Source organism: Xenopus tropicalis, chromosome 4 (assembly GCF_000004195.4).
Source record: "Xenopus tropicalis strain Nigerian chromosome 4, UCB_Xtro_10.0, whole genome shotgun sequence".
Classification (NCBI taxonomy): Eukaryota; Metazoa; Chordata; class Amphibia; order Anura; family Pipidae; genus Xenopus; species Xenopus tropicalis.
The window spans coordinates 21621160-21648055 of record NC_030680.2 but is presented as its reverse complement, the minus strand read 5'-3'; the positions used below and the strand labels follow the sequence as shown (position 1 = coordinate 21648055).

Below are 26896 nucleotides of genomic sequence, written 5' to 3'. Positions count from 1 at the left end.
AAGGATTCCATTTCCTTTGCATAGGCAATGTTTTACTTTGTAATGGGACAGTCACAGGGACAACAAAAAAAATGTCTGTGGTAAGTATTGACAGCAAAGAAGTGAGAATGAAAAGGGCATGATATGAGCCAATTATGGATAAAGAGAGGCTTCAGAACTATTACGTGGAAAAGTCAAATGTTTTAATGTGTGGACTTTATGTTCATGGGAAAATAAACTCATACAGACAGAATAGAATCGAATTCACTTTCAGCACAACTACGCTTCCCAGAGTTCCTAGGGGTTGGTGACAGCCCCGCCTCCCCATGCTGTCCGGCTAGGTGACGTCAGACCCGGAAGCCTGCGTGCCCCGGGCGGTGCTGTGTTTACTTCCGCCCGAGCCGGAGCCGGGGGAGCGGGAGGGAGCGAGAGACCGAGGATGAGCTGAGCCAGAGTAGGCCGCAGATATGGAGTGGTTAATGGGGTAAGTGGCTAAAGGCGGGGTCGTTTCGGTGAGGTGGGGAGGATGAAGCCGGCTGAGCAGCCCGAGGGGGTGGAGCAGGTGGAGTGGCTCTAATATGAAGGGCAATGGGAGGGGTGACAGGAGGGGGGTCTGGGAGGATTTAGGGACATGGGGTTGCAGGACACTTACCTATAGGTGTACCAGTGTGGCGCAGCAATACAGTGCATGGCACGGGTTATTCATTGTGGGTCACTTTCCAGGAGTTGTTGACTACAACTCCCGTCATGCACAGCGATCCGGTGTTTGAAGCTTTGGCTAAAGAACAGCAGCAAGAAGGGGGGGGGGGGCTGCTGCAGGAGAGCAAGGAAATGCTACATGTAATGCATCAGATGTGGGTGCAGGACTGGCCTGCCCTGGGATCACAGTAGTTGGCCAACTAGCATTTATACCAATATAGGAACTAATTTCCCTTGCAGGCTTTGCAGAACATGACGTTGATATGGGTGAGTGCAGAGGTGTGTGTCTGTGTGTGTGTGTGTGTCTGTGAGGTGAGCTGGCGTTATGTAAGTGCAGGAGGGCCTATTGACTGCAGCACTGGCTAACCCTGGCAGCATCAGGGGAGGTGAGCTGGCATTATGTAAGTGCAGGAGGGCCTATTGACTGCAGCACTGGCTAACCCTGTCAGCATCAGGGGAGGTGAGCTGGCATTATGTAAGTGCAGGAGGGCCTATTGACTGCAGCACTGGCTAACCCTGGCAGCATCAGGGGAGGTGAGCTGGCATTATGTAAGTGCAGGAGGGCCTATTGACTGCAGCACTGGCTAACCCTGGCAGCATCAGGGGAGGTGAGCTGGCGTTATGTAAGTGCAGGAGGGCCTATTGACTGCAGCACTGGCTAACCCTGGGAGTGAGACTCAGGTTACTGTATTGACAGAGCAGCAGGGACATTGCTATAAGAGGGAATGTTTAACTATTAGGCCAATGGCAGGCTGGTCCCTCTATTACTGCAGTTGTACACCCCTGCCTGTCACTGCTCATAATGTGAATGGAAAGTGCCCCAGTAACTGCACAAGGAGCGCTGCCAGATGGAGCTCTGCTCTGCATTTCCCGCTGCTACTGTAAATACAGTAAAGTGCAAACATGTCTTATCTGTTGTATATATCTCTTGTTTAATTTCCAGCAGATCTCATGGCAGATGGAGGGGAATTAAAGGGACAGCATCATATATACAGTAGGGTGTATGCACCCAAGATTCGGTAGCTTGGGCAGTATCTGTAGCAAAGGAAAACAATTATATGTACAGAGCAGGAACCTACGGACTCTGACTCCATTGCTGTTCCTGAACTGCAATTCCCTGCATCAGGGAACTGTAGCTGCTTGAGGATTTAAATACCCTCTATTAGACTGTCGTTTGACGGAGCAGGAATATCATTGCTAGATGTGTAATAGCGAAAGTGTCAGTGTAGCTAGCCAAGAGTCCGACATGGCAGCCCCTGCAAGTGAGAGGGTATTGTGGTGTGCCAGGTAATACAGTACCCTCAAATACTCATTCCTAATGCCACACTCTTTGTTGTGCCAGCTTGGGCCTGTGTGCCAGGCAGTAGGCAGAGCGAGGGGGGCGGTGCCATTCATACCTGAGCTGTGTGACATTTCTCCTTCCTGCAAAGAAAGTGAGAACAAGTTTTTAGTCAAGCAGATATTTGAGTATTTAGCTTAACAACAGGCTTTGCCTTGGGTGAGGGCAGTTGAAAGACACAAAGAAAAGCAAAAGGAGGTTTGTGTTGTTCAGACCAGTGCTTGTGATGCAACAGTTGGCCCTGCACCTAATTACTCGTATTTAAGTCTGATGTAATATAAGATGAATTAAAGGGGAAGGTGTCCTTTAAATACACTTAAGGTGCCCATACACTTGAGGTCGCCAAGCGAGTGGATCTTCTCCTGATATCCCCACCTACGGGTGGGCGATATGGGGCGAATGTAGGCTTTGGTTGTTTGGCCCTGGGGCCAAAGGATCAAATTATAGTGGCACTAATGGGCACAGTTGGTGCAGGGACCGCATCAACGATCCAGATCAGGCCAGATTTCAGGCCAGATATCGGTCAGGCAGGCCCATAATTGCTGCCCACATACACGTGCATGACCACCTTTAGTGTGGTGTAGACAGTGATATTTTGAGATGTTTTAAAGTTGTCTTTGTTTCTTATTTTTTTTGTTGTTTTTAAATTGTTTAGCTCTCCAGTAACTATCTGGTTGCTAGGTTCCAGTTTATCCTAGCAACCAGGCAGTGGAAACTATTGTGTGTTACTGCAGTTCCCAAACTCACATCTAACTTTTAATTTAAGGGGCCAGTAGTAGTGAGGCAATTTGCTAATTGCTCATAGGCCGGAATATATAAACATAATAATGTCGTACCAAGCAGCGTATGGAGCCCATAGGCTGGCAGGGAGCTAAACAAATACCTTCCCCTGTGGGGCCTGCAGATGGACACCCCTTATGTAATGAATCGAATTAGTAGATGTGGGACATTTCATCTCGGTCCCCCATTTGCATTGCACATAACAGATGAGCTATTTAGATTATAATGGTTTTAGTGCTTAAGTGGAGATTATCAGGGGTCAGGGCACCTATAGGATGAAAGACTGATTTATATGAGAAGGACTCGAGCACTATCAGCAAGTATTTTATAGGCTGATAGTGGGCAAACCGTTAATGTACATACATTCATTTCACTTTACTCCTTTGCTAGCCCTTTAACTGAAAGGCTGCCAGATCTGTTAGGATGAAGACACACAGAGCTACTTGTCACTGCTACAAGAATAGAAAGTGTTGATCTTTTAGTTATAATTGTCTCTACGTGTGTTTTAGCAGAGGCAATTCCCAGTATGGTCTATGGCAGGGGATTTTCTGGAGTTTAGCAGCTGTGAGAGGTAGCTGCTACTTAGTAGCTCCGTGTGTCTTCACCCTTATATCCACCAAGGCTGTCAGGTCTGCAATGCAGTGTTTAGGGGGCCTTCAAGGAGAAGCAATAGTATAATAACCCCCCTCCTCCTTCCCCTGTGTCTATAACCTCTGACTGAGATCCAGGGCTGGTGCTTCTGTTAGCCAAAAACTGCACCGGCCCAGGGCGCATCTGTAGGAGCACCACGGTGCCATCTTCTTCCTCTTCCCTCCCTACGGACAAGGTGCGATTGGGCAGAGAAAAGCTGCAATAAGCCAAAAGCCAGCTTCTCACTGTACATGCGCATCCACCCGGGGCCACAGTAAAGACGAAGCAGAAAGGAGATAGTGACGTGGGGCTCCTACAGAAGTACCCCAGGCTGGGGCAGTTTTCACTGGTCTCACCAACCCGGGGTCTCAGGTAGGTGATTATAATCACTGGGAATGCCTAACATTTGACACCCCCCAGTGATATAACTTTCCCTCTCCTTCAGTACTGTTTGTCAGTAGGCCAGTAGCATAGAGGCACAGGTACATATAAGCACGCTTGCTGAGCTTTATACGCATGTTACGCTTTTTAACTTATTTCAGCAGTGTTACCCTTCTGATGAATACAGTGTTTATCTTGCTGAGCCAGCACAAACGACTGTCACTTCCCAGGAGCCAGCATCAAGGCATAAGTAGCAATAGCACTGTTTAACTGATCCTTCCCTTCCTGCCAGGGAATGCACCGTCATTCACCTCTCTGTGCCAAGTCCCAGTAGCATCAGTTCCTCTCTGCCCACAGCCTTGTGCATTAAGGCTTCCGGTCCCGCTCGGCTCTGTCTATTGGACATGCAGTTAACTGGATGCGCTGAGCAATGGGAATGTTCAGCTCTCACTGCTGGGAACACACATTGTATTGAAAGTACTCGTGTTTCCCAGTTGTGCAGCCTGTATCTGCACGCTTACTAGTTACACATATTCACTTGCGGTTTGGCAAATATGTTTTCAGAATGTCAATGTTTGTATTTGTCAAGAATTCTTTCTGAGTTAAAGGGGAACCAGTCACTTTAAGATGAACATTTCTTTCATTTTAGACTTTGCAAATGGAAGTGAATCGGTAAAAGAGTGCACAGTGAGCACTGTAAAGGAGGAGATAAATTGGAATTATACCCATTTGTGGTTTTTGTCATGTTCGTTCTTTTGACAGCGATTCCATCAGTGTGTGCATACACACCTTTGTGGGACTCACCATATTGTGCAATGCCCTTTAGTCCTAGGGGCAAGTGTAGGGGCTGCAATTTAACTCCATGCAGCTGCCCTATGACACTTTTGTTTATGGAGAATTCTCTTGCCAAAGCAAGCAATATGGGCGTTCCTGATCAATTGTTTGAATACAGATATGTACTACCTGAAAACAGTTTCCAGTGGGAAGGGAAAGGCCCTGCCCTAGTGCTCATTGTGAAATCATCACAGGTTAGAAAACCACCTTTGGAAGGTCTCTCTGGTGACAACCATGCTGTGATAGACCAACCGGCTAAGCTTGTTGTGATATGGCCCTCTCTGTTGGTCAGCAGGTCATTAAACATATGGCTCTGCAGGTCTGTATTTTGTGCCCTGTACGTCAGGAATCCCCAGCCTTTTATATATGTGAGCCACATTCAAATGGAAAAAGGGGGTGCAAATAAGGGCTATAATTGGCTATTTGACAGTCCCTATAGAAGGCTCTGTTTGGCTTTACACTGGGTTTTTATGCAACAAAAAACTTGCCTCCCAACCAGAAATTAAAAAATGAGCACCAACTTTGAGGCCACTGGGAACAACATCCAAGGGGTTGGTGAGCAACGTTGCCCCAGAGCCACTGGTTGGGGATCCCTGATGTACATGGTACTAGCACTTAGCAGGTTGGGTTGCACAACTGGGGGAATATATAATACATCTTTATAGAAGATGCTGCCCATAGTCTCCATTCTTTGAATTATTATTATTGACAGCTCATAAGACATGGTAGAGGGTGTTTAAGCTGGCTGTGCATTCTGTGCTCAGGTAAGTCAGTTCAGTTATTTTGGCTCAACTGGCCTGTCATCTCCTAGTGTGTGCCTTCCCATTCCACCCATAATTAAGAAATCAAAATCTAATGGGATTGCATTGGAGCTTAAAACTCACTCATTGGCTGACCTAGAAGCTCATACTTCTGCAACTGTTGGACTTTGTGATCCGCGTGTGCCCGGCTAGCTTAACCATCTGCAAGTTTTGCCCATTTGCCTTATTCTTTCCTGTTTTATCAGAAGTGGGTTTTTTCTATACTTGTTAAAATGAAAGGAATGGAGCAGCCCTGTAATGTCACAAGGTGGTGCTATGCACCGTAAGCAGTCTGTTGCTCAGAATATTTTAATTTGCCTACGCACAGTCATTAAACAAGGCTGTTGCAATGTAGCGTCAGGTTTCGGGATGGTCGGGACATGTAACGCAGGGTCCAATAGGTGCATGTACTTTTTAGTGGCTAATGTGACTGCAGTGACACAAAGTAGTGTAACATAATGTTATTGCACTGATCTCTCACAACTCCCATGGGGCATTTCAAAGGTGCAATGATGGGTTGACCTACAGCAGTCAGTAGCCGATTTTGACTGGAATAGGACAGGGGCAACTGCTGGAACCTTTGTTGTTAATTGATCCTATGACCCCCGTGTTGCTTTACTTACCGGGAATAATTACGTAAATGCTGATTAATATATGTTTTTGCTGTGGGTTACTGAGTCGAATCACTAGGATACCTAGATACTTGGGTCTTGGCCAGTAAAGCAGACGCCTTGTGGTTAAAGAGGGAATTTACCCTCCAAATACATTTTCTCCCCTTGTTTCAAATAACTTGATTTAATTGCTTTTTATATTTACCAATATGAGAATATTTAAGTTTCATTTTCCTCCCCGTGGTGTTTGCCAGTAGCAGTCCAGTGAGCCGAGCTGCTAACTCTCTACACTGTTACAATTTGCTACATGAGTTGATAGGTATATAGGTAGCCATACACACCGGTGATATTGTACTAATATCAAGCTAACAGCAGCTGGAATAAGACCATAAAACTAAAATTCCGCTGTAGGTTACTACTCTTTAGTAAAAGTTACACCTAGTATTGGATCAGCGTGCTTAGTAGATTGCAGCACTGTGCTGCCTGCACTCTCACAGGCCCTTATTCTCCTTCAGGTTGGGAGGAAGGAACCTCCTGGCTAAGCGGTTCTGCCACAATAGCTCGGTGTTTGTGTTTCTTGTATTGTGTTGCACAGAAGCAGGAAGTGTGCGCAGGCAGTCGGAGGGCGGTTTGGGGGGGGACATCAAATGTTGAACAAGCATTAAAACTAGAGCACACCACTTTGTGGAGAGGGGCAGCAATAATGCCCCCCCAGGGGCCTTTTCTCCAATAACTGTTACTGGGACGGGGGGAATTAATAAAAGCCCAGGCTTGGCGTTATAGCGGAGCAGAATGTTCCCTAATGCCAGATTGGCACCCCACACCAGTGACAGCTGAAAACCACTTGCCAAAAATATTGCCATACGCCTCCTACCTGTGCCTGCACCGGTATGAATGGAATACGCTCCGGTGCAGGCACATGTAGCCGAAATACGTGAGACTTTGCATTCTCTCGTGTTTTTATGTTGATATTGGCTACATGTGCCTGCACCGGAGCGTATTCCATTCATACCGGTGCAGGCACAGGTAGGAGGCGTATGGCAATATTTTTGGCAAGTGGTTTTCAGCTTGCCGAAAATATACGCCATATGCCACGTCTGACATTAGCTTAATAGGCTGTTTTCCCGTTTAATTCCAGATCAGTTCCTTGTGTTTTGCCCCTGAATGGTGTAGGTTTGCCCCAGGGGTTGCAGTGTGAATGGTGTATGGGGCATGATAGAAAACAAAAAGTTCACAGCTGCATTCACCCTAAGCAAATTTCTGTGGTGCAAAGTCTCACAAAGCCAATAATGCATAGGAAAAAAGAAATAGTGACTGCACTCAAGCAAATTTTGGCTGGGGAGCTTACCCCATTTATTCAATAAGGGCTTTGGCACACGGGGAGATTAGTCGCCCGTGACAAATCTCCCTGTTCGCGGGCGACTAATCTCCCCGAGTTGCCATCCCACCAGCAACAATGTAAGTCGCCGGTTGGATGGCACACGTGGCGGCGCGATTTCGGCAAATCGCCGAAAATGCCTCGCGAGGCAACTTTGGCGATTTGCCGAAATCGCCTGTGCAGCGTGTGCCATCCCACCGGTGACTTACATTGTTGCCGGTGGGATGGCAATTTGGGAGAGAGTGCCTGAGCACTCAGAAATAATATGCAACTCAGTACAGGCAGTAGCGGCCCCTGTATGTGAGTGTGACTGAGCAGCAGGAATGATATGAGACTCAGTACAGGCAGTAGCGGCCCCTATATGTGAGTGTGACTGAGCAGCAGGAATAATATGAGACTCAGTACAGGCAGTAGCGGCCCCTGTATGTGAGTGTGACTGAGCAGCAGGAATGATATGAGACTCAGTACAGACAGTAGCAGCCCCTGTATGTGAGTGTGACTGAGCAGCAGGAATGATATGAGACTCAGTACAGGCAGTAGCGGCCCCTGTATGTGAGTGTGACTGAGCAGCAGGAATAATATGAGACTCAGTACAGGCAGTAGCGGCCCCTGTATGTGAGTGTGACTGAGCAGCAGGAATGATATGAGACTCAGTACAGACAGTAGCAGCCCCTGTATGTGAGTGTGACTGAGCAGCAGGAATGATATGAGACTCAGTACAAGCAGTAGCGGCCCTGTATGTGAGTGTGACTGAGCAGCAGGAATGATATGAGACTCAGTACAGACAGTAGCGGCCCCTGTATGTGAGTGTGACTGAGCAGCAGGAATAATATGAGACTCAGTACAGGCAGTAGCGGCCCCTGTATGTGAGTGTGACTGAGCAGCAGGAATGATATGAGACTCGGTACAGGCAGTGACTGAGCAGAAAGCAGATTGGGGCTCTCCCTCCGGTTCCTCTCCAGGTCTGTGGCTCCCAGGGCAGTGCTGGGCTATATTTTGCCGCACAGTATATATAGCAGGTGGGGGTGTGCCTCTCCCTGGCTGGCATTACCTCCCCTCCCCGCAGCTTCCTGCCTCCTCACTTTAACCCTTCTCTGCCCTCCCATTCCTCAAAAGTGCCAGCCCCTGTCTGTCTGCTCACACACACACTCTGGCACCCACCCCATAGGGCTCCTTACAGACATAGCACCCCCACCTATATTCTGTATGAAGCTGCATTGAACTTGTGCAGTTTCCCTTAGCAAGCCCCCACCCAGAGGCGAGTGACTAATTGGAGCAGTAAGGATTAATTAGCCGCCATTAGTAAGGGCGAGGCGCTCACCTGAGGGTGGGCTTGGAATAACAGCAGCGAGACAGAACGCCTTTCATTCTGGAGCTGTTTGCGAAGCTGCTTTCCTTTATTATGAGCATCAGGCGCAGTGGCTCCTACACCGTGCAAAAGTAAGGGGGCCCCCCGGCGTCCGTACAGCCCCGCTGTCTGTCACAGCCAGGAACGTGGCCTGTTCCACTCACTCTGCCCTTTTTATATTCCTTTCCTTCTGCTGAATTGCAGCTTTTTTTTTTCTTTAGAAAAATGATAAATGGTTCCTGTCATTTTCTTTTTCAAGTGCCATTACATGGAGCGTGTAGGGACACGGGTATTTCTGCCCCGACCAAGTTGTAGCTTGTAAATCCGCTTGTAATACAAGGGTAGCAAACTCACAGGGGGAAGTCATTATATTGGTACAGCCAATCAGGCGTTTGCTTTCATTCATCCTACTGCACTGAACAGATCAGAGCTAAGTGCTTATTGGTTGCCGTAGGTTACTAGTCTAGAGAAGCGGTTTTTGGGCCATCGGTGACACCACAGACTGAAATAAAGTATGTGCCGGAACTTATAAAATCGCTCTGCCCATGGGTACGGGGGCTTTAATAAATATATCTGATTGTTGCCCTGTTACTTTGGCATCCAGCACTGCAGTAATGCCATTCTGTGACGTTTAGAAGGCTGTGTGGTTGCTACGATCAGTCATTATAGCAACCAGAAAAAAATTGTAGTAGATAAATCTGTTTCTGATTGTGGAGAGAGTACCAAATTCATAGGTCCCTGTCCGCTCCAATCCAGGCACAAATTAAATCCACTTCCTTCAAAGCTAATTAGCAGGTAATACAGTTGCAAGCTGCCCAGAAACCTGTGCAGTCTGCAGCATTCATCTAACCAGCAGGATTTAGCCCAGCTGTACAAACCCGCATAAAACATTTTCAGTAGTTAGAAAGTTATTTGTGAATGTAATTGCTATTGAAAGCCACATTTGTTTATCCCTGTCTGTTTTCCAGTTCCGACTCCTGAAAAAAAAATAGTTTGTAGCAGCTCTTTCCAGCTTTGTCAGGCGTCTGCTAGATTCTCTCAGGAGTCAGAACCAGGGGAGCAGAGAATGTAAAGTTCTTTTTTTTTTCAGGACTGTTAGGAAGCTGTTTTTTGCTAGATTCTCTCAGGAGTCAGAACCAGGGGAGCAGAGAAAGCAAACAGCCGTGATTCTTTTAATGAATGCATATTGTTGCATTTTCATGCATTACACAAAACAAAAAAAAACAGTGTTTGGGTGGAGTTCCCCTGTAGGGTTCTATTTAAACAATGCAAAGTGTGGGCAGAGATGGGGCTGTGTAACCGGAATGGAGTTAATTGCAGTCAGAGGTGAGAATCCCAGTATGCAGGGAATTGGCAGAGAGCAGGTATTGCTAGGGTTTGCACCTCACCCCTTAATATTGGCCACATGTTGAATCTACATCCAGTGTGGCTAATTAGCAATTAATTTAGATGCATGGCTGCACAGAAATCAGTTCAGTCTGCAGCAAGCACCTGAGTTAGTTGCTAATTAGCCACGCCGTATGTGGATGTAATATGTTGGGGAGAGGTGGCAAGTCTAGTTATTGCTGCCCAATGTGGGGGTGTTTTCCCCAGGAAGGATCATGTTGGCGTTGCCCCAAGCTGGCAGTATTTCCCTGGCACATGTATGGCCCAGTACTACTTCTTGCTTATTGGCTGGGCTTATTGGGTGCTGCTTTATAAAGATATGGAAACCCACCCCTACTGCTTTAACTGGTGCCCCCATGTCAGGCCATATGGTGTTGAGGCACCTTGGCATTAATCCCCAGTGTGCAAACCCGTGCCCTGTTCCTCCATGGGGGTCAGTGTCAGATACGGGCAGACATGGCAGCTGCCAAGCCTGCTGTGATTCCTTCATTCTCAGGCCGGTGTGGGGCAAGGGAGCAGCTGCTGAGCCATTTGATGCACCTTTATAAAAAAAAAAGTGATATTGGTGGGTTTGCTTGTCCTTTAACAGCAGCAGTATGTGTTGGTATCCCACCCTATGTATTCAGTGCATTGTGGGTGGGTTCTGGTCCTTCCTGTGCTTGTACCCTGCATTGGGTGCTGCACCTATAGGCTGGGCACAATGTGGGCCCCCTGTATTATACAATGGGCCGGAGCCCAGGCGAGTGTATGGGGCCACAGGAATGGGCTTTATTTGCTGGGCGCCTATACATGTGGCACATTCCTGTGTAGTGTATGTACAGCCCCCCCCCCCCCCCCCCCGGTCTGTGTGTGATACATTCCCCATCTCCACTGCAAATAGGAACCCCATGGGGGTGCCTTGTGTGTATTGTGGGTGTGTGTGGCACTTGTGGGCTCATTGTGTGGCTTTGTATGTACTTTGTATCCCTCCCGATGGTGCAGCGACGCCTCCTCTCTCCCCATAAAACAAACACTATCTTTCCTTGCATCTCTGCACCGCCGCTGCTGCTGGGGGGGCTCCTCCGTATGAATAGGACCTTTCAGGCTGTTTGTTTTTCTCCTTGCCTCCCTCCCTCTCTCCTCCTCTCTCAGCCATTGGACCATTGCCGGGGTGGGCATGGTTATTCCCCTCTCCTGTATGTGCTGAGAAGTTTGGGAGCAGGTCCTGTCAGTGTGCTGTGCAACGTGGGGTTTGGAAGGGGCACCCCCTGGCTGTTGTGAGAATGCTGGGGGACCCCATGCCACTCTCCCCTGAAAGAGCCCTTCTTACCGGCACCCCCAAATCTGGATTCAGTTGCAAGATGGTCCTGCAGGCAGTGGGAAAAGTGCTAAGGTAGGAGTTCCGACTGTCAGCGAGCCTGTAAGCTCCTTGGCATGCCGACAGTACCTTGCCTTTGGGTCCTTGTGCCCGCCGGCTACTGCCATGGCTGGGTGCTACTTCTGTATTAGCCACATCTTTCTAAGTGGGAGTCTGTATCCTACAGCTGTGCATATAATGTATTGCTTTAGTCTGCGTTTGTGTAGGAGGTGGGAGTTGTAGTTCAGCCTTGACCTGTCATTTTACTGCTGGCCCTGAGTAGGTTGCCCACACTTGCTGTATGTGAGCGAGGTGATAAGTACATAGAATGTCTGTATTCTGTTTGTAATGCGGCTTTGCCCCATAGAGACTCGGGCAGCGGAACTACCCCCAGGCCTTGGCTTGGTCACTTTATACCTGTGCTTTCCTCACTTTCTATTGATGCAGATCAGGTGTCCACTACTCCTGGGGGTGCCCTTGGAATTTATGTTGGCTGTTACCTATTCAAGCCATTTATTGCTATGCCAGCTCTGTAATTTAGGATCTTAAAATTGTGCGTGAGTTTTCCTTTAACTGCAGTACAGCGATTACAGCCTTGTGCCGCCGCTGCCACTTGGGATAACTGTGCGGCTCCGTAAGTGCCGGCCCATACCCAGGGTAGCAAGCAGCTCTATCTGCCAGCATGGCCACTCTTCCACACTCTGCCTCCATACTGTGTACTCTCACGGTGTGGTGTCCCATTCACTAATCTCACACAGTCAGACCCCCCCACCTCGCACAGCAGTGACAAAAAGGAAGCCACTCTGAGCTCACAGCACAGCTGCCTAGAAAGGTCACTCAGAGCAGCCGCCTCGGGCACAGGCTCATTTACTAACAGGGGGCAAATCGGCTCCAGTCCTGTAATGCCCAGCAACCAATTAGATATAGATAGGCTACCACTGGCCATACACGGGTCACCCTGTAGAGACCCAATCAGCAGCTTAATAGCCCCTGTGTATAGTGTCCAATGTCTGGCCGTAAACTGAAGCCACACAAACAGGCAGGACAGGAACGCCATTCATTTAAAACCCATATAAAATCAAGACCAATTGAAAAGATGCATAGAATAGGTTCATCTATAAACTTTTCGTACATGGGTATTGGTTCCTACCATATTTACAGTTCTATGTAGAACTCCCAGAACCCTCTTTGTTATTAGAGGACCGTGTGGCTGAATGCCCAGGAGTTAGCGGAACAGCCAGGGGCTTGTATGGCAAGTGGTGTGGCGGCTTTATAATGGGGGCACCGGTACCGGCCCCACAACATTGCGCTCACTAACTCTCATCCCTATGATATATATATATATAAATAGCTAATGGGCCAGTGAGTGCTCATATTGCTCATTGCACAATCTGCACCGGGTCCTTTGGTTTCACCCCCCCCTTCTGATCATGCCAGAGGCTGCCGATTAGAGGGGCGGAGTTATATGAAGACGCCATGATGCAGTGTTAGTCAGGCTTATTCACCATCCTGGGCTAGGCCTCTGCTGATCTGTAGGGACAAGTGGTGTTTCTCATTATCAGTGGGAGGAATTAAAGGGGAAATAAAGCCTTCCCAACTTGTCTCGTTAATCCTGCTGTAAGTTGTGTGCATTCTCTGTTCCTGCCCCTGTGTGCGTAAAGGACCAATGGATGGAACTTTCCACTTGTGTTTGTACATACGATTGGAAAAGGCTAATTGGCCGAACGTGAGACTTGGCACCGACACCATAGTCTGCTAAGCTGGTTCCATTGCAGTCTGTGCGGGTTGTGCCCCCCGGCTGCACACAGTCATGCCAGTACAGGGAGGCGGCCATTGTGCTGCCTGTTTTGTTGTCTGTTTAGGAAGTCTGGCACTTTTCCTTCCTTCCTTGATTGGTTGCAGCAGCGCTGGCATCTGTCGCCCCCAGTCCCTTCCCTCCTGCATGTTTGGGTCAGTTCTGTCAGTATGTAGCTATGTGCCAGCCTGTGCTCCCTTCCCATTGTGTGTGTGCCCGCCCGTTTCCTGTGTGTGTGGTATGTGTAACATGCCCGGGCACTGCCCCCCTCCCTTCCCATGTCTCAGGGATTCCGTGGCGTCTCTGGGATTCCTTTTAAGGCAAAGACTTCTCCGTGAGAAATAAAGCATAGGAAAGTATCCCGTCCCTTAACCCCATCAGTGCCAGTCACTGTGCTGTAATATAGTGCAGCTGCCCTATACACTTAGGGTATGTACTTGCCCCCCCCCCCCCCCCCGCCGGCCAGGGCCGCCTCCTGTACAGTCCTGTCTGGGCCAGAACACAGGCTGACTTGATTGGCCGTTACACCTGCTAGGTAACCGTGTGGTGCATGCGCGGCTCCCAGATGCACCTCAGTACCCCAACAACACATTGCGCCACACAGTCCCACACAAACTGTTTTATCTCCTGCAGGAAATCGAAGGGAAAGCCGAATGGGAAGAAGCCAGCGTCGGAGGAGAAGAAGTTGTACCTGGAACCAGAATATACCCGGGTCCGAGTCACAGACGTGGAGTTCAAGCAGCTGGTGACCCTGCCGCAGGAGATCGACCTGAATGAGTGGCTGGCCAGTAACGGTGCGTGCCCCTTGCGCAGGCTGGGGTGGCTCCCCGAGAGATTATTGTATTATAGGGGCTCATTGAAGAGGGTGGCAAGGGGCAGAGGTTTCTTTTCGCCATATTGTATCCTTACCCCGCTTTGTGCCCAGCATTGTCAGTGTTTGTGCCCTGCTGCCCTGGCAGGGGCTCCCACCATGGAAGGTGCAGGTTGTACATTGCTCACCAGGGGGCGCAATCGCAGCTGGAGCTCGTACTTAGTGGGCATTCATTGTATCCCCGAGCTCTGCACCTTCTGTGTAAAAGAGGGATTGCCAAATGTTAGGCACCCCCCCCAGTGATTATATTCACTTACCTGATACCCCCGGCGGGTGTTCCTGTTAGCAGAAAACTGCATCAGCCCGGGTGCATCTGAGTGAGCGCGAGAAATAAGTAGCAAGAAATGATCATTCGGTGGTACTTGCAGAAATACCCCATGGTGATTTTACCTTTCCTTTTCCTTTAAGGGGATGCATTAGTGTATAATTGAGGGGTCCCAGCCTTGTGGCCCTTAGTACTCCAGCACTAGCGCCACCTAGTGTTATTCTTCCACCTGACCTGCTTTTCCCCTCTGTATTTCAGTTACAACTTTCTTCAACCACATTAACCTTCAGTACAGCACCATCTCAGAATTCTGCACGGGGGAGACCTGCCAGACTATGGCTGCCTGCAATACGTGAGTTTATTCTTCCTCGCAATAACAAACCCCTCTTTGCACCGTTGCCCCCTAGGATCGTAGGCCTGACCCTCAGTAATGGAGGATTCGACACCCACCTTAATGGCCACCTCCGTCTCACAGGGCAGTGGCGAAGCCCTTGCGTGATTTATAGTTAAATGCAGCTTTTCAGGGGGATCACCACTACACTTGTTGAGGGGGCATCTGCCCAAAATGTTGCACTTGACTGAATTCATCTGTCCTGTGTGCCGACAAAGGCTTTAGTGAGCAACATCCCTCCGGTGTATCCTGCTACATGTACTACTCATAACCAACCTGCCTGCCCCTGGCGGCCGGGCACTGTATTCTGCCCCTGGCGGCCGGGCACTGTATTCTGCCCCTGGCGGCCGGGCACTGTATTCTGCCCCTGGCGGCCGGGCACTGTATTCTGCCCCTGGCGGCCGGGCTCTGTATTCTGCCCCTGGCGGCCGGGCTCTGTAGTCTGCCCCTGGCGGCCGGGCTCTGTAGTCTGCCCCTGGCGGCCGGGCACTGTAGTCTGCCCCTGGCGGCCGGGCACTGTAGTCTGCCCCTGGCGGCCGGGCACTGTAGTCTGCCCCTGGCGGCCGGGCACTGTAGACTGCCCCTGGCGGCCGGGCACTGTAGACTGCCCCTGGCGGCCGGGCACTGTAGTCTGCCCCTGGCGGCCGGGCACTGTATTCTGCCCCTGGCGGCCGGGCACTGTATTCTGCCCCTGGCGGCCGGGCACTGTATTCTGCCCCTGGCGGCCGGGCTCTGTATTCTGCCCCTGGCGGCCGGGCTCTGTATTCTGCCCCTGGCGGCACCTTCCTCCTGCCCACCCTACTCAGGCCGCCTCCTTGTTCCTTTTGGGGTAGCCCTACTCTCCCCTTACCCTGCTGTATATGGATATCTGCCCCCCAGTATAACACCCTTTCCCTGTGCTTTCTCCCATTACAGACAGTACTACTGGTATGACGAGCGGGGTAAGAAGTTAAAGTGCACAGCCCCACAGTACATTGATTTCGTCATGAGCTCTGTACAGAAGCTGGTGACGGATGAGGATGTGTTTCCCACCAAATACGGTGAGTAAGAGGGTTTGTTTCCCCTTTCATTTTGGGTTCAGGGTTATTAGGAGTAGGACACACAGGTTTCCTATACATTTCCTTGGGAGGCAGTAGGACTGGTAAGTCATTGGCATGGGTACATGGTGCTTGTTGGTTGCCATGGCAGCTGCCACTGACTGACCCAGAGATATAAGAGCAGTAACCAGACTGGACACCCTGTTGATTTGAATGGGCCTATGGCACCCATCATTGCTCTGATTGGCTGATATTCGGGATGGCGGATTTACGTGCTATTTCCCTCTCGCAGGCAGGGAATTCCCTAGTTCATTTGAGTCGCTGATTAAGAAGATCTGCCGATACCTATTCCACGTTCTGGCTCACATCTACTCTGCGCATTTCAAGGAAATCACAGCCCTGGAGCTGCACGGACACTTAAACACTCTCTTTATCCACTTTCTCCTATTCGTGCGGGAGTTCAGCCTACTGGACCCCAAGGAGACCTCCATACTGGACGACCTGTCGGAAGTCCTTTTCTCGGAGGAAAACAGGGAGGCTGTGGGAGCTACGGGGGAGGCACAGAACCACGTGAAGGAGAGATGAGTCCCCCCCTTAATGTCCTTATTCCTGTCCCACCACTGCCCCTTCCCAGCGTGCCCCACCCCCTACCGAGAGCTGGCTTACCTCCTGGCTTACAGCACAGGGGAGGAGGGGGTTCAGGACCTGCGCTGCCAGCCTTGGGGGTGTAGGAAGGGAGCACTGGCTGTTATACCCCGGCCTGAGGGAGGAGCAAACCTCGCTCTTATCTTTAGCAGAAAGTTGCACCGAGTATCACCTTATTTTTATTTTGTGTTTGCGTCTGTCTCTTTCTCCCCTCCCCCTCCTTGTTTTTGTTTCTTTCTCATCTCCCTCCCTCCCGTCTTTTCTTTCGTTCCCCCTCTCATCATGGGTGGCAATGCCGTGTCCGGCTTCATTCTCTTATCCCCCAGGAAAGATTTGCATCTTCTATTTTATTTTGCTGTGGTTTTCCAAGAAATGTCTGAGGCTCCTGAGTCGGATGATTGGGCGGAGAGCAGCCAGGGCTGGAAGTGTACGAGGCTCCTTCCTGGCACCTTGTGTGGCCTCTTGCTCCGGAATTGGATCCGCTCTCCCGCGCCCGCCCCATCCTTGGGCAACAACTTCTCTCCCCGACTCCATGGGGATGGGGGAAAGCAGGATGCTCGCCCCTCATTGGGGTGGATAAATACTGTTGGCTTCTTTTAGTTTATCTGTTAAATAATGATAATATTAATAATAAAACAGATTCTATTAGACGATGTGGACGGAGTTTTCCATTGGAGTCGACATGGGGCATTTTATGCACAGCCGCTAATTGTTCTACCCCCCCCGCCCCCTTGCAGCTCATCGTAGAGGGTTAAAGTGATAGTGCCACATTTATCATTGTCACTGTCACTTTAATAAACTCTAAGATGACTTTTGTATCATGCCCCCTGCCTGTCCATTGTCCTTTCGGACCCCTTAAAGTGCAACGTCCTCTTCCGATACATTGTGCCTTTGCATGTTGTCTAGCATCTCACTGTGCCCCCTCCCAACATAGATTCATAGGATGCACAGGATTCACGTAGGGACCTTGAACTGTACAGTGGTGACAAATGTGCACTATACAGGGGTATTATGTGAATATATGCCCCCTAATAACATTGTAAGAGGAAGGTAGTCACACTACCCAGTAGTGTAACCCATAGCAACCGATATTTGCCTTTAAGCAGATGACCAGAAAGTTCTACCTGCTGATTGGTTGCTATGGGTTATTGCTTCTGTACAAACTTAGTGCCTTTTATTACATACCCCCATGTATGTAGTGTATTGAATACATTAATTTGCTGGTTGGTGCAGACAGTCCATTGCCCCCGTGTGTCTGCCCCCCCCCCCCTCCACTGCTTAGGGGCAGAATTTATAATGTTGACCATGCGATTCCATGATAACTGGAGTGGACAATACAGACATGAAATCTGGCACCCACTGGAGCACCCCCTAAACAACCTATAATTAATAAGCTGCACCTCTGTGGGCCCTGCTGATTGGACTGCTGTAAATTGGACATAGAGATGCATTTCAGAATCAGTGTGGGTTCCCATGGTCTGGTCAGCTCTACTCCTCCTATTTTCCATGTTACAGAGGTAGAGCTTTATTGGGCAGCATCACTACAAATAGACATCACATTAAATATGGGCACCCCCACATCTGGGCAGTCATGTTACCATAGTGAGTGTGAAAAGCTGCAGCATCAAAATGGGAAAATGTAGTGCATAGGTCCCCATTGTAATCAATAGAAATTAAGGTTCATGCCACTGTTCAGGCCAATTAGTGATAATGCCAAGTAATGGGACATCTACATGCTTATAGGGGCTACTAAGGGATGGCAAGGCGTGCAATGTAGGATTCTACCACTTCTACTGCAGAGGGAGGGTGGCCCGCTGTCATTTGGGGCTCAGTGTAAAGGTGGATAACCCAATAGCAAGATGCTCTATGCAGGTTTCTATCACTTTACTGCAGAGGGAGGGCAGGCTCACTGTCATTTGGCGCTCAAAGGGAAGGTGGTTAACCCAATAGCAAGGTGCTCTATGCAGGATTCTACCACTATACTGCAGGGGGAGGGTGACCCACTGTCATTTGGGGCTCAATGGGAAGGTGGATAACCCAATAGCAAGATGCTCTATGCAGGATTCTACCACTTTACTGCAGAGGGAGGGAAGTGTCGGACTGAGATGCCAGGGGCCCTCCTAGAAACCTTGGACCATAGGCCCACTCGCTAAACTATTATTCCTCCTCTCCTCCCTCAGCCTCTTTATTATCCAAGTCCCTTTTCTTAATCTTTCCATCTCTTTTTCCCACACAGAAATAGGGAATGACCATGCAATTGGCCAAATAGTTAGGAGCAGGAGGGCCCACTGACACCTGGGCCCACCGGGAGTTTTCCTGGTATCCTGGTGGGCCAGTCCGACACTGAGGGAGGGTGACCCATCGTCATTTGTGGCTCAGTGTAAAGGTGGTTAACCCAATAGCAAGGTGCTCTATGCAGGATTCTACCACTTTACTGCATTGTGAGGGTGGTTGCTGTCATTTGGGGCTCAATGGGAAGGTGGATAACCCAATAGCAAGGTGCTCTACACAGGATTCTATCACTTCACTGCAGAGGGAGGGTGGTCGCTGTCATTTGGGGCTCGTTACCCCAATAACAAGATGTTCTACACCGGGTTCTACCACTTTACTGCAGAGGGAGGGTGGCTCAAATGTAAAGGTGGTTTGTTCCAATAGCAAGGTGCTCTACCCACGATTCTACCACTTTTCACCCAGCATGAGGGTTCAGATTGGGTTAGGTATTTGGCCGAATCCATACTGAGGGATTTGTCCATCATTTAGGGCTTGGTATAGCCCTAGCTCTTACAGTATATAGCAAGGAGCTACACAGGATTCTACCACTCCTGCTGCAAAGTGAGGGTAGCATACAGTTCTTTGGGAATCACTATAAAGGCCTATTACTGTGGAATTAGGGGGGGGGTGTAGCCAGCTGCCCTAGTGTTAAAAAGAAAGAATTTATTCCAGTGTTTAATGGCCACAGGCTGTATTATGAGGGGTAGTGATAATGTAATCTTGTACAACTATCGCTGGGTAGGGAGGCACCAAACCTGAATTGAAAAAATTTGCCTTACATAAAACATACACAACAAATTTCCACCCAATTTAGATTGAGTATTTGGCCAGAACCGTACCGGGGGATTTGCCCGAATATCAAAAAGAAGGGTTCAGTGCATCTGTAGACGTCTGTTGGATGTACCCTCTTTGACCTGGACATAGCAGCATTGTCTATAGTGCCCTCTTTTGGTGTGATGGACAAAGTGCAGTTAGACAAGCTATAACACACTTGCTCTATAATTGCACCCCCCCCCCAATATATTCCTATTTATAAAGATTGCATTGGCTGCCACAGTTCCAAGAATATCCGAGAAAGCAACAAATGGTGGCCGTACAAGGGCAGATTAAAGCTGCTGATTTGGCCAGATAATAATCTGGCAGGTTTGAAACTCCTGTTGGGGAGGAGAGCTTTGTCACGTTCATGGGGTTCTTGTCCAAGGGGTGTCTGTAGGCCCCAATGGGTGAGTGGGTCTCTAAGCTCAGGTAAGTGACAGCAGCACAGAGAATATACTGGGAATCTGCAGAAAAGAAGATGGGGGGCATCTTTGGGGGCACAGATCTGGCCTGCTAAAGGGATGTGGTTGCCTTGGGCTGGTACCAAAGCCCAAAACATCTACCTGAGCTTTAGTTCCCCTTTAACCCTAATTCATTGCAAAGTTTGCAGCAGTGGAAGCATGTAATGAGTGTCTCAGGCGAGTGCAGGATCCCTGTAAAGACTACACCACAACGGGGGGCGTTTTACATACGGAACAATTTTATTGTTTACTCTGCCGTTCAGTTTCCACTCTGGGCGCCAGCCCAGGCGGGTACATGCCGCTGTGTGCGCCCAATGGTTGTACTGGATACACAAGGGAAGTATTGCTGTCCGGATGCTATTCCCCCCCACCCCCACGCCTGCCACAGAACAGTGTGCTCTAGCGCCCTCTAGCAGGGTGGGCAGGGGGGTAACACTGTAACATACGCAGGATTGAAGGGCAGGAAGAGGAAGAACTGCCGCGGCACAAACCATTTGACTGAGATTCAAAATAGGCCTTGGCATTTCAAGTACACAGAGCTCCCAGCAGCCCCCGGGGTGTGTGCCAGAGTCTCCAGATTGCCAGTCCGGCTAGTAAAAGGGGGCCATGCCCTGCCAGCTCCCTCTCCTGCCCCGCACTTCAGCACCGCTTATCTTTGCTTGTTGTGACTCTATATACAATGTAAGCAGGTAGAATGCAGAGAGGAAGGGCCGGCAGGAGCGCTAGGTGCGGAAGCCTGAGGTGGTGCCGGCCCAGAGGCTGCACATAGTGGTTTTCCTGTCGTAGGTGCATTTCTGCCCGGGACCCCAGCCGGCCGCACCTACACCTGTATATTGTGCTGTGTCTCCCACCCGCAGGGCATGTCAGAAATTCCAATTATTTACAGGAAATTGTTCAATGCAGTCGCCATCCTTGCACAACTAGTCGCTTAAATATATATATTTATATCGTATTTATAAATAACAGAGACTTTCACACCACACACTGCGCAGAGGGCCTGCGGAACACTGTGCTGCATTCGCTTTCCGGAGGGGGGCACATGTCTATAACCAGAGGGCTAATAACCCCGACATGCTCCTCCTTCAGGGTTTAAATACACTGAGTGCAAATAGTCCATTACTTCTTAGCTTATTACAACTGACCCCGCCTCCTGCTCCTCCCACTACTTTGCCCTGTGGGGAAATCCCCTTCTGTAGGGCAGATAAGGATAAGGGTTACTTTGCGCCCCCTCATGTGGGTCTAAATGATGCTCATTTTGGGGTGCAAAGTCCTCTGTCCCTAGCAATTAGCCTTATCTCTGGTTGCTAGAGTCCCTGATCCTAACAACCAGACAGCCAATGAATTGCAGTGCCAACCCTAGTTCCCATTTAACTGCAGGGTTGCTCTAAATGACCATAGGGGCAATAGAGTGGTAAGCGATTCAAATGAAACACTTGAAAAAACCATCTCAGTGTTACTTATATTATGGAGATCCCCCAAAAGGGGAGGTGGTTACCAGGAAGTGGGTGGGGTTTTAGAGGGATCCAGCATTGCTGCATGGTCTAATATGGCCCAGTTTGGAGCAGCAAAGCCCAGAAACTTGCATTTATTACATTATTGAGATTGTACCCTCACTGTGCAGTTGCATTAATGTCTCCATCCAATATGGCTGCCTTCATGTAAAAGAAATAAGCAGATTGATAGGGGTCCCTAAGCAGACTGGCCTTTGCCGATGAACTTTACTAAGCGTATATAGAAATATAAAGTAAATAAAAACTCTGTTTGTAAAGAGAGTATCATTTTGAGACGTATTCACTACCCCCAAAGCGCTGTAGGACACTGTTCCGTAGGCCGCTCCTGCAGCCAGCAGTTAATAATTTAAACACAAAGAATAACACCCCCTCCCCAGCAGACATACAAACCTTTATAAAAATAGCCCCAATATTTCACATTATGCAACAGGCCATGCCCCTCCCCTCCCTGTGTACACCCTGACGTGTCACACCCACCCCTCATACCATGAAGAGCTGAATAATAGGGCACTGCCCTAACTTGGTGGTGGGGGGGGGGGTGCAATAGGGGGGGGAAAACGCAGCCCCTGTTTAACCCTTCCCAGGCCATGCGGCTATTGTTCCTGTATGTTTTGTATAGGGAGCGCCAACATATGCTGCGGCGCTGTCCAATAAGGAATCAAATGTAGGTGTGTTTGGGCTACATGTATGTATGTGTGCGTGTAAACTTAACCCCATAAATACATTCAGCATTAAATCCCTCCATTTTGTCCCTGCCTAGAAAGCTGCACCCACCCATAGGTGTTATGAGGTGTGTGGGGGGGCACGAGAGTGGGTGCAGCAGTCGCCAATGCCAAGCAGTCTGTCAGGGGAAGGGTTATCACTGAGGTAACAGAACATTAGCACCCACACAAAGGCTCCAGCCGCAGTCACTTGCTCCCTCATCGCTCCTGTCATGTTACAGCTTGATGATAACCCGGTTCCTGAGGGTCCTTGGGGGCCACTCTCTTGGAGAGGGCCGGTCCCGGCGGCGGGCTCCACGCTATTCGGTTGGCACAGGGAAGAGTCACCTTCTGACCAGGCAGTCGTAGGGGGGAAAGGAGGAGGCGGTGAAGGGCGGCTGGTTAACTTTTTGGGATAATTCCTGGGGAGCGATGGGTGGGTACGGGTGGCAATAACATGAGAGAGAAATGGAGCAGAGAGGAGGGCACAATGCCGCGTTGGCAGAGACACACACAGCAATGGTGATTGAAATGCACGGTGGAATGGAAAAGAAACATACAGAACAGGAAAGAATAATCATCATCAGTACAAGAAACAGAACCACAAGCAGGATATGCAGCCTGTAACCATTGTGCTCCCAGCTCTCTCTCTATATACATATTTATAGCTGTATATTATATATGTACAAACGTTCAGTGTCTATAAAACAGTGCACTCCCATAGCCCCCATAACACTGCTCACTGCCAGCTCTGTGTACAACACATTGCAAAGCTCCCGTAGTGCACAAAATATATATATATACCCACAATCATATACCCATACATGTATTTACAGTGCAGAATAAATATGTGCATTATATATATATAGAAACCCATAGCTTAATGTACTATGTACAGTCATGGAGACAGGACACAGGGAAGAGGGGGGGTAAGACCCATATCTCCAGCTCCCCTGGACTGGAACAGACTAACGGGCCCCCGTCTGACAATATACATGTTCTTTAGGCGTAAGTGAAAGCAAATGCTAAAATGCCAGGTTGGGTGCCAATGATTATCAATGTGCCCTCCATGAATCAGATGTTATACCACCATGTAATCAACAGGAAGTGCTATGCGTAAGTGAACTGGCATCCCCTAGAGTCATAGGCGGGGGTGGCGGAGGCTAATTAAAGGCAGTTTGTACACTGATCCCTTCATAGTATCCCATGGCCTTTCCATGTATAATACCCCAGAATACATCAGGATAAATGTAGTGGCAACACCTTCCATACAGCCCATACATGGTAGTAAATACAGTGCCAATTCCATGTATAATGCCCCCAGAACACATGGTAGTATAAATACATTGCCAATTCCATGTATAATGCCCCCCCCCCCCAGAACATATGGTAGTATAAATACAGTGCCAATTCCATGTTTGATGCCCCCAGAACATATGGTAGTATAAATACAGTGCCAATTCCATGTATGATGCCCCCAGAACACATGGGAGTATAAATACAGAGCCAACTCCATATATAATGCCCCCAGAACACATGGTAGTATAAATACAGTGCCAATTCCATGTATAATAACTCCAGAACACATGGCAGGATAAATGCAGCACCAATTCCATGTATAATGCCCCCAGAACACATGGCAGTATAAATGCAGCACCAGTTCCATGTATAATACCTCCATTACGTTTGTTGTAGGGAATTCATTGGCGTTGGGTTGAGTACACTTAGCCTGCCCCAAGCCTTTATTAAAAGCCACCCATGCCCAGAGTGACCGCTAAAATGTAGAATATACAAGCTGTAAAGGTTACAATGTATATTTAGCATTTGCTTCCCATTAGGGACACATATTTTGGGTACACAGAGTAATAGAGTTAAGGGATACAGCTGGGTTCTGTTCCTTTTCCCCTAGTAACACTGGAGTATGGCCACTGAGTGGGCACCAGAACACTGCGTCTTGGCTAGATAAGTGACTCTTATGCACAGACTGAGATTTAATATACACCCTGGCATTTCAAGTGCAAGTGAGGCCGGAAATAAAGCTCCGCTCACAGCGGCACCTCTGCCATGGCCTTGGGGTCCTTTGCTACAGAGGCTTGTGCCACCGCTGTACCCACAGGCCTAGGCTTAGCCTAAGTACAGAGGGGCTTATCTCTTGGGTTTGGCTTCTAGCTGGCCTGGACCTTGTGGTGGGCAGACGCTGAGCCTTGTGGGTGGTGGGGGTACCTAAATCAAATACGCATGCACTAAACCATGAGGAGTTTCCATGCAAAAGTGTTTTCCGAGTCGGCACATGATTTCTATGCTATGTGATAAGAGAGACACAAAGCAAAAGGCAGTAAAACCATGTAATCAGCATGCGGATTTGCCTGTCAGCCTTCTCAACATCGGAGCCCAGTGACATGCTGCAAGCCTGTCTCCAGCACCCTAAGGAGAATGACCCCCACCCAGGACAGCTGCAGGCTCAGTTTCTCGCCCCCAATATGGGACAAATATAACACTTATCCCCTGTAGGTAACATACCCCTCATTTAAGCATAGGAAATAAATAGGACCCATAGGAACACTTAGACCTGGGCTGTGAAACACTGATTTTTTCCCCTGCTTTTGCTGTGATACTGCCACCATGTGTTCATTGAGTGTATTGCAGGGTATACCCTTATGCAATTTTTTGGTCTATAGGGACACCCTCTGGTCAGGATTGGCATTTCCTCTGCTGTTATGTGCCCTGTTTGCTGGGGGAAGCAGGGACAGGGGGCTCCTGAGTGATGGCAGGGCTGGTTTTCCTGGCTCTCTCCTTCCCGCTGGCTCCCAGGGGCCCCTGCTCCTTGTTATCAGCCGGGCGCTGCTTGCTGTGGGGCCCAGGGGGGGGAGAGGCGTGACCATTCTTCTCGTCTGAAAAAAGTTGTTTAAGTACGTCAAAGAAGTTACTGATTGGGCGGCCTAGAGATAGAGAGAAAAACAGGGAAGGGAGAGAGGGGGGGAGGGTAAGAGAGAGACAGGCAGAGAAGGAGAAAGAGACAGTGAACAGGGGGAGAAAATAAAAGAAGGGGGCGAAAAGGAAGGGAGACTCCATATCAATGTATGGAGCGAAGGAATGAAAGTCCGGAGAGCAAGAAGGGATGAGAGACGCTCAACAGTGTGCAAATAAAGCAGCATTCATTGATACACATTGCAATTTAGTCTCATTCTACCATTCCCTTCTATACACTGGGAGCATGGCATACATCTACAGTGTCAGACTGGGACCCCAGGAGCCCACCAGAAAACCTTAGGCCATAGGCCCACTCTCCAAACTATTTTTCCTCTTTTCCTCACCATCCTCTTTATTATCCTAGTCTCTTTTATTTACATGCTAGCATCTATTCTTCCATCTATTTCTTCTCTTCATTCCCATTTAGAAATAGGGAATAACCATGAAGCAGGCCATCTGGTAAAGAGCAGGAGGGCCCACTGACCCCTGGGCCCACCGGGAGATTTCCTGGTATCCTGCTGGGCCAGTCCAACACTGTACATCTACATGCTCTATTCCTGTCTCCTAGGGTCGCTGTCACTGTAGTGATTAGCAACAATGATACTATAGTGGCACCTGTGGCACAGTGATTCCCAGTGAGTCATTTATGTGGCACTGTGTCATTACATACCCATACAGGCTCCTGCAACTGGGGACCTCTATTCCATTCACTGTGAATGCAGCTGCACAGTTTAGTTTTTTATTGTGCAACCACGAGCTGTATTTGTGGTTCCTCTCCTCTTAATAACATAACAAGAAACTTGTATAAAAACATATGGATCACCTGAGGAAAGCGACTCCTGCACAGAGGTTTCGTGGCTGCACAGCAAATACTGACCCCTGCAGCTGCAAGACTTCTCTTAGAGCAGGACAGACAGAAGAGCGGTGCTCAAAGGAAAGAGCCTCGGTCTTGGTCCTCCAGCTGTTAAGAGCTACAGCTCCCAGGAGGGAGTAGGTGAAGACCGGATGTACATGGACAATTAACAGCAGACTGCAGGGATCTAATCACTGGCTATGATTTTCCTGGGGAGCAGTGATGCAGGGTAGAGTTAGGAACCACTCCAAAAGTTGTTGTGGGCAGATTATTTGTTATACCACATGTTTGAGGGCCACACTATATTGATGATGTGGTAGGAAATTTATGGGGAAGTAATGTATGGGCCGGCCCGATACCCACGGGTTTATCCATGGGTCAGGCAGGTTTGGGCCGACTCCGGCACACCATTTGGGCGTAAAAGGCAGGTTTGGTTGTGGTTCTGGCTTCTGGCTTTATAGGCATGCCAACCCCACCCATGATGTCACAAAAGAGGCGGAGGGCCTCTTTTGTGATGTAATGGGTGGGGCAGGCGTGGGTCTATAAAGAGAGGGGAGAAGCTGGGTTGGGTAGGGTTCATGTTGGGAGCGGAGTTTTTCTCAACCCACACATCACTACTATGGGGCCCTTGAGTAGGCTGGGGCCAGGCCTGGACTGGGACTAAAAAATAGACCCTAGCATTTCAAGTACACAGAGGCCCAAACAGCCAACCCACCAGCCCACTAAATAGTGACTGTCTATGGCACCTTACAGCCCCCCTGGCATTCCCAGTACCCAGAGGCACAAACAGCCCCACCAGCCCAATAAA

At 49.1% G+C, this 26896-nt stretch overlaps 2 protein-coding genes across 12 annotated transcripts in view; one reads left to right on the top strand and one right to left on the bottom strand.

Annotated features, from left to right (window-relative positions):
- Positions 1-381: 381 nt before the first annotated feature.
- mob2.1 (MOB kinase activator 2) lies at positions 382-17158 on the top strand. Of its 5 annotated transcripts, none has more exons than NM_203682.1 (5): positions 382-463; positions 13930-14090; positions 14691-14784; positions 15739-15863; positions 16153-17153. In NM_203682.1, the coding sequence occupies exons 1-5, from the start codon at positions 447-449 to the stop codon at positions 16443-16445; spliced, it is 690 nt and encodes a 229-aa protein (NP_989013.1). In that variant the 5' UTR covers positions 382-446; the 3' UTR covers positions 16446-17153. The 5 variants fall into 5 exon arrangements, with proteins under 5 accessions (NP_989013.1, XP_012816183.1, XP_031755795.1 ...); XM_012960729.3 differs by lacking the exon at positions 382-463 and adding an exon at positions 8751-8871 and having other exon boundaries at positions 16153-17158; XM_031899935.1 differs by lacking the exon at positions 382-463 and adding an exon at positions 10050-10105 and having other exon boundaries at positions 16153-17158.
- A 3112-nt stretch (positions 17159-20270) lies between these two features.
- brsk2 (BR serine/threonine kinase 2) overlaps positions 20271-26896 on the bottom strand; it is a 69751-nt gene continuing 63125 nt past the window's right edge. For 4 of the 7 annotated variants that reach the window (XM_004913462.3, XM_004913463.3, XM_004913465.3 and 1 more), the window contains one exon: positions 23871-25156. In XM_004913462.3, the coding sequence (XP_004913519.1) occupies positions 24981-25156 (176 nt within the window). In that variant the 3' untranslated portion in view covers positions 23871-24980. Of the gene's footprint in view, positions 22688-23870; positions 25205-26896 lie in introns of those variants that run through there. The other 3 variants (XM_004913460.3, XM_002938900.4, XM_004913464.2) reach the window with 2 other exon arrangements.